Here is a 7,505-nt window from a genome sequence, read left to right as displayed (position 1 = left end):
AAAAGTACTTCTGAAAAGTAATTATGGGGTATTCCAAATACCCCGCAAGTCATATTGATGCCTATGAAATAAGGAGTAACTGCCACATGGTATCACTATCAATTAGTCTGAGGCCATATCAATAGTATTTAATTATTTACTATTACGCTCAATGACACACACAGTTATGTAATGCTGTGTGTTCTAATTAAAGAAAGTTAGTGCGCAATTAAAAAAAAATTATATTAGTTGAACAATAAATGCTATTACTTTCGGTCTTTAATACAAGACTCGGTTGACTAATTTAAAGAAATTACTTTAAAATTTAAAGTATTTATATTTATTATTTTTTTAAAACTAATTTACCTCACTTATAAATTGCAATGGATAAAAAACTGGAACGAACCAGCTAGTGTAACCGAAAAACTGGTCAACTGGTTAGTGGTTCGATTTGGTTCAAGCACCAAACTGGTCACAAATTGAACCGGTGGCAAACCAGTCAAACTAGGAGTGAACCGGTGGTAAAAATCAGTATGAACTTGTGATGAGCCAGTTTGGATAATTATATTACTATTGATCTTATTTTTTTTCATTTAGCTCCTGATATCTTAGTCATTATGGATTTGAATGAATTTTAATGATGAATTTGGTATCAATAATTATTAATTTTAGTTATTAAGGAATTATAAAGATTAAAATTTTCAATACTGTTATACTTTGTTATTGTTATAATCAAACTATTATTGTATTTTCTTGTATTTTGTTATTAGTGATTATTATAGTTATTGTATTTTGTTATTTTTAATTAGATTATATTATTTTAATATGACCAGTTTGATCCTAGTTGGACCTTGGTTTTACCCACTAACTCTTGAACTACTACCTTAATCGGTTTAATGTCTGGTCCGTTTTTTGTTTATTGATAAATTGATAGAGACCATGTAAAAATGTTATAATTAAGTAATTAAATAACTTTCTTATTCTCTCCAAATTAGTTCATTGGATCTTATATTAAGTATCGGATGTAGTATTATAAATATACTACTCCTCCGGTCCTAAATATAAGATCTATTTTGCAGCGTAATTTACACTACAAAATGGGTCTTATATTTAGAATCGAATGGAGTATTAAATTAAAATCACATTCTAGATTTCTAGTTGTACTGTACAAAAGTATTATCATTACTTAAAAATTCACATATTAGAAACGATATGTTTTTTTGTTACGAAATTTATGATCATAGCTTAAAAATTCACATATTAGGAATTTTTTTTGACAGGAAAATTCTCCTCATAACTATATCAGATTTCGAAATTTATACTTTAGATAAAATATCCATGTTCAAATATCCTACTTTTCTGCCCCAAAAGAGCATGATTTTGCAACCCCCCGGTGATCAATTATTAGTTGTCACTACAATTCAAATGCAGAATTAAAAATTTTAACATTCTGTTTGGTGAGAATGCAGATGATCTATATTTAGTTAGTTCAAGCGCACGACCAAATACCTAACAATACTTAATGACGCAGCCATGTAAAATTTACATCAAAGGGTGTCAAAATTTGGCCGTTAAGACAGTGATTTCAAATCCATCTCAAAACTGTAAATTGCATCATCTTTATTATTCCAGAATGCAAAATAGTTTGACCCCAAAAATGACAAGATATGACTATACAATATCAAAACCATATCAGAAATTACGGATAAGAACCAAATATAGCAACCTATTGTTCTTGCCTTAACGAATATCAGTTGCATTCATTCATCTTCTCATACGTCATCCCCTCAATGTAGCTTATATATAATCCACGTTTCACAACCCCACTTCATTCATCACCCACCATCTCCCTTCAATCCTCCCATATTCACCAGCCCAGAAAGAAGAGCTTAATTTTGTTGCTTGGAACGCAAGCAAAACAATGAGTCTAAGCTGTCTTACCTGCAGCCAGGTTCTTCAGAAGACAGATTCTTTTAGGGAGTATTCCTCGGAAAAGCCCGGCCTTAGGAAAGTGCGTTGTACGCCGGTGGAGAGAACATGGTCGGGGAATATTGCTCTGGAAGATCAAGATCGAAGACAAGAACCTTTGGTGAAGATCAAGAGAGAACATCGCCGTGCTCACAGTACAGGGTCTGCTGCTTTTCCGGGCAGCGTCGAGCCGAGGCTGGTGAGGAGCCCTGGGATGAGAAGAGACTGGAGTTTTGAAGATTTGGCAGGAAAGAATGAGGAGGGGTTCATGTGCCCCTAAATTGATTAATCATCTGTCAAAGCATTCAGAATGATTCATACCTTTCTTCTTCTTCAGCCATTTCATTCATTTATATATTTTGATTCATTGATACATCGATGCTGACGGGAGAATGAGATGACTCAAAACGTGCATATTCAAAGGGGTGGGATGGTTTGTGCATTGTAAATCGGTGTTTCAAGCGCTTGATACAAACTCATCAAGCTGCTTTTTTTACGCCTTAATTTGCAATATAATACATATCCCTTAACTTTCTCGCGTATGCAGCCTCCGCTTATGAACGCAATTTCCGTATTACGTGGACTTTTTAAGCTTTTTGCAACGTAAACTGCATTATATGTGTAAAAAAACTAAAAATCATTCATGAGAGTGGCGTAATTAAGGCAATACAAATGAATGGACGCAAATGACATCACATGTCATGTCGTTGTTTAGAGGGCAAGTAGGGTGTTTACGCAGGGAGGAAACAGATAAATGGCAGACACAGGTAAGTGGTTTCTTTTGTTTCTCGATGACCTGATGATTACTTGCAATAGTTAAGGCAAACTTCAAACCTTATCTTGTTTAACACAGAGGGCAGTCTAATGAACGTTTCACCACAACATTCTGCGAAGATGATCTTCCGATATAGTTCTTGCTACAAAAAGATCAGAGATTCTAAACTAAGCTAGGCGTGTCTTACAATGGTCTTCTACATCTGCAACAGAAAAAATTCGCAAATTACACAATAACTTCCTCGTATGAACCTCAGTAAAATTCAGGTATTTAACATATCTTAATGCAGCATTCTTTTACATCATATAATGTCTATTATACAACAAAAGACCACTGCGCAGAGTGAATCTTTTTAGAGAAAAAGGGAATAATACTAGTTTTTCTTTTTTCTAGCTTCTGCTTTCCAGTCTCTTCGACTCAGTACAGTTCTAGGAGTTTCATTGTTAACAACAACAGGAGATCCAGACTGGCTTTCCCTTTCCTGCGTCATGTCTGCCTTCCCAGAGGCTAAGCGTGCTGCTTCAGGTTCACTGGCTAGTTTGGTAATATGATCAATAGATCCATTAGGTGTCACTTCTTCACGTTTAAGAGCGTGAGCCCGTCTTGCATCTTTTTTCCAATCTCTATTACAATATACGCGGGTCATAAGATTGTGATTGCCTGTTGATTGTGGTTCCTCTTGTGGTGTTATGGGTGTGATGTCTCTTGCCACAGAAGACTTCTTGGTTTCAGCTTCAAGACGCTTACGGGCTCTGTATCTACGTTGACGCTCTCGATTCTTTAGGCGTCGAGTCAGGATGTCACTTCGGCCTTTAATATGGGCTCTTTGGTCAATAGGCTTCATCATAGACTTATCTTGTGTTCCACCAGCACTCACAGTTTGCTTGTTTTCCATTTTCAGCATGGGATTAGCATCTTAGCATCTGCAGACATCAAGTGAAATGAGATATTACACAATCGTTTTATATGCATTCCACTCTATGCAGATATGTCATACTCTCATTTAGTAACCTCTCCATCCTAGCTTATCACATAGTATCCTAGCCAATGAACAAAGGACATTGTAGCAACTAAATGCCCTAAAGAGCAGCATTCTGCAGTGGATAGTGAAAAAGTTTTTGGGATCCAATCAGTGCCTCCGCTTCATTGGGAACTCACTAAATAAAAAAAAAAATTCCCGGAAAACAAAGAAAGAAAAAAAATGGAAACATATGTTATTAGAGCCAAAAGAGGTAGAGATGACTAATAAATTTCTTTGGACCTGATAATTGTCTGAACATGACATTTAAGAGAAAAACGCGGTATTTGAAGAATTAAGCATAACAAAAGATGTCACCATCTGCAATGATGAGATAATATAACACAAATCAAACTAAAACTAACCCCATCAACATAAAGCATTTAATATCCTTAAAAAAAAAAAAAAAATCTTTCCATGACACAAGCTTCCCTTCAAAATCGTCAAGTGAAACAAAATGACTTTAGAATGACAACCCTTGAAATTCCGCTTTTCAGAGGAGTTTAAATATAAAGAAACAAAGAAAAAATGCAACTTATTAAAGAAGAAATGCTGGTTTCAGCAAAAGGGAGAAAGGAGATGAGATTAAGTTGAAAACTGTAACGATTTCAACCTTAGCCCCTAAACATCTCATTTATACTAGTGGATCTGGCCAGCAAGGGCCATGATACAGCAAATTTCTCATTACTCAGTCTCATTCTCATGCACTCCTGATTAGTTCATTGATAACTCACTCAATCATATTTGCTGAGCAGTCAACACTCCTCTGCCTCTTTCTCTTGTTAATTACTTTTTTTCTTTAAATCAATTCAATCAATTATTCTTGAATTTGGTTATCCAACTCTCTCCCATAAAATGAAGCATGGATTTTTCATTTGCTCATCTAGAAAACATTGTTCCACAGCTCAAAAAGGAAGGTCGGTGAAACATTGCAACAATCCGGGCTACTAGTAAACCCTTAGAGCATGACAGCTTCTAGAACTCTTACATGGCAGCAACCTCGTTAACATTCCTCAGGTTCTTCTCCTATGGACAGCTCTCTAGAGTCTTTTTTCTCTTTTTGATACAGCTCTCTGTTGTCTTTAATCTGTTAAATACTTGTTGGCCTTCTCTTGGCTGCTCTGTTAAACTCAATAAGAAGGCTTCTCAAGCTCTTCAATCCACAGCTCTTCAGTGGCCTATTCAACTTTATCCCACAGGTACTCAAGCCACTCACTTTTCTGGAGGCATTGCTGTTGACATGATTAAAAATAATTGCTACTAGTCCTATCAACAAAAGCGCATCATGCGCGTGCTAGTGTGAACACACATAGAGAGAAGGCAAAAATTGTCAAGAACAAGATGCTCCATCGAGACTAGCTAGTCCAAGCCTGGATAAAGGAGAAGGATTGTATTAGGCTCTTGATTGCTAATGTAAAATTCATCTCTATTGCACGGATCAAGATGCTCAATTTTGACCCCTAAAGAATTTAAGCGTACTAGTAGTCAAGGCAAGCGATATTGCGAATCCCAGAATATTCCCATCAAATCTCTCAATCTCCTTTTATTCTAATTCCTTAATTCTAATCCATTTTTCAGACAACTCAGTTATACAAGTCCTAAAAGTAAGACCCATTTGTAGTGTAAATTACACTACAAAATGAGTCTTATGTTTAGGATTTAGGATGCAGAGGGAGTATTGTTTAACTAATCAACCTCCAGTATCTTTCTCTCCCTCATTATTCTTGATCATCCAACAATACAAATAAGCGAAACCTCCTTTATTTATCAATCTTATGTCAACATAACCAGATCTAAATTAGGACATACAACTTATAGAAGAAGATCATAAACTAGTAAGCAAACTATAATTTCAAGTAGAGTGGCATTACTTGTCTGGAAGTGCTTCTAAAGTTGCCTTCAGGATAGTTCATGCAATCATGCCTTAATTGGGCATTGATGCGATCGATACGGCACTATTTGTATCCAGTGGTTCAGTGATCCCTCCGATTAAATAGGGATTAATATTAGTCAACACCATATTTCATGACAAAGACAACAATTAACATCATCTAAGATGAGTATTTGAAGCCATGGTTATCAAGTGATCCTAAAAAACGCATACATTATGATGTGGGTGTAGCATGTGAAAGCATCAGTAATATGAGAAAGTCATCACCACCTCGTATCCCCGCCCCACTAATTCAAAGGCATTACAACAAAAAGATATGCAATCAGCCAGCTCCAACTCCATATAATTCATCTAATTTAAGGCCACTTGAATCAATTGCTAAACTAAAAGGCCGCAGCACAATGCCTTTAGAAGAGAAAGCAGCAGCAAATCCGGGAATGAAAATAAAACAAAAAAAGGAACTTCCCAGACAAGAAGCATGTATAGTTCGAGAGAACAGGACCAAAAAGTTTGCACTAAAACCGCAGAAACCGGAAAGAGAACACTTTCGGTCGGGGGATTTCCCGTCCGGTAATCAGAGAAAGACAACCCAGGATATGAACACAGATTTCAAGGTAAACTGAGATGAATTTGAAACCATAGGTGCAAGTGAAGAAAGAAAGCACAAAGCTGCCGCATTACCTTCTGAACGCAGATCTGTACTTGGTCTTTGAGATTCTTACATACCCAGAGTGACACGAAGCTTTTACACGCCAACTGAGAGAAGTTATTCATATGGGTTGGTGAAAACAGACAACGAGACTTGAGAAAGTAGACGCGAAGACGGGAGCCGAAAAAGGAAGGCCAATTTAGCTGGATATATATATTTTTTTGGAGGGCGGGACTCATTCTGTCCATGGGTTGGTGCGGCTAGGTGCTAAGTGTGTTGTTCAACTTTTCAACTTTTGACATCCAAAAGGTCGTGAGTTCGAACCTACTCAAGCTCTTTACATTTTCCTCTCCACGATTGCATACAAGACGGCTAAACATGGCTAAGCCCAAAGATCAAAGGTCAGTGAAGAATTCTTTGCATAATATTTTTTTCCCTCTGGCGATGTAGGGAGAGCAAATACACAGCCTCCGAGGAGTGTGCTTCTGCTTCCTCAGACAGGATAGGTTCGCCTTAATGTGAATGGTTTTGCGGATTAGAGAGCAAGCCATATGAAAAGAACTAACACACGCACTACAAGCAAGGGCAATTAGATCAGAGGTCTTATCAAGAACAAGAAGTTGGGATTCTTTTAATTGGTCTTAACTTTGCAAAGCAAGTGTACAGGATACAGCAGTATCATGAAGCCTAGTAGGATCTGTCATGGCCAGACCACACAGCACCGTGCTCTGTGGCCCTCAACTTTATTTGCTCTCTCTGGTCTCACTCCTTCAACCCAGTCGTCCTGTGAATCCCAGTGGCCACCACTTTCATGGCATGGCCCAGAATCTCCATAGTCTGCCTACTTCCTGAAGTACTTCATCTGTTTTTTCTGAACTCAAAAAATGGGTATGCATAAGGAGATATCATTAAGAGTCTACAAATTAGATTGGAAATTATCTGTGACTGGGGCAGAGGGTGATTCAATTTGTAATCTTGGATGAGGTCAAGAAACAAAAATGTAATCGTGATCATATCAGGGAAGCAAGAGATGAGTCATCAACTAACAAACCTATTACCTAAATAGCATTTGATGTTTAATATTGATGATATATTACACTCAGGAGAAAGCTTTACCAATAGTATATGTCGTATATCGTTGCTGCAATCTATCAATTTGTGATTTGTGCTTGCATAGGCTGGCAGGGGTTAGCTTGGATTTTCTTATCTTGGTTGTTTTACTTGT

General features: G+C 37.0%; 2 protein-coding genes across 4 annotated transcripts; one reads left to right on the top strand and one right to left on the bottom strand.

Annotated features, from left to right (window-relative positions):
• The first annotated feature begins 1,900 nt into the window (after positions 1-1,900).
• On the top strand, positions 1,901-2,227 carry LOC114758043 (uncharacterized). Its single transcript, XM_028947047.1, has one exon. It carries the CDS (start codon positions 1,901-1,903, stop codon positions 2,225-2,227), a length of 327 nt encoding a protein of 108 aa, XP_028802880.1.
• A 536-nt stretch (positions 2,228-2,763) lies between these two features.
• On the bottom strand, positions 2,764-6,382 carry LOC114758012 (uncharacterized). Of its 3 annotated transcripts, XM_028947009.1 has the most exons (3): positions 6,313-6,350; positions 4,729-5,110; positions 2,764-3,645 (listed from the first exon to the last, which is right to left on the bottom strand). In XM_028947009.1, exon 3 carries the CDS (start codon positions 3,624-3,626, stop codon positions 3,096-3,098), a length of 531 nt encoding a protein of 176 aa, XP_028802842.1. In that variant the 5' UTR covers positions 3,627-3,645; positions 4,729-5,110; positions 6,313-6,350; the 3' UTR covers positions 2,764-3,095. The 3 variants fall into 3 exon arrangements, with proteins under 3 accessions (XP_028802842.1, XP_028802843.1, XP_028802841.1); XM_028947010.1 differs by lacking the exon at positions 4,729-5,110 and having other exon boundaries at positions 2,764-3,637; positions 6,313-6,382; XM_028947008.1 differs by lacking the exon at positions 4,729-5,110 and having other exon boundaries at positions 6,313-6,381.
• Between the last annotated feature and the right edge of the window lie 1,123 nt (positions 6,383-7,505).

This window comes from Neltuma alba, unplaced genomic scaffold, assembly GCF_004799145.2.
Source record: "Neltuma alba isolate B1F8T4 unplaced genomic scaffold, ASM479914v2 tig00010661_pilon, whole genome shotgun sequence".
NCBI lineage: Eukaryota > Viridiplantae > Streptophyta > Magnoliopsida > Fabales > Fabaceae > Neltuma > Neltuma alba.
This window is presented reverse-complemented; position numbering and strand designations above follow the sequence as displayed.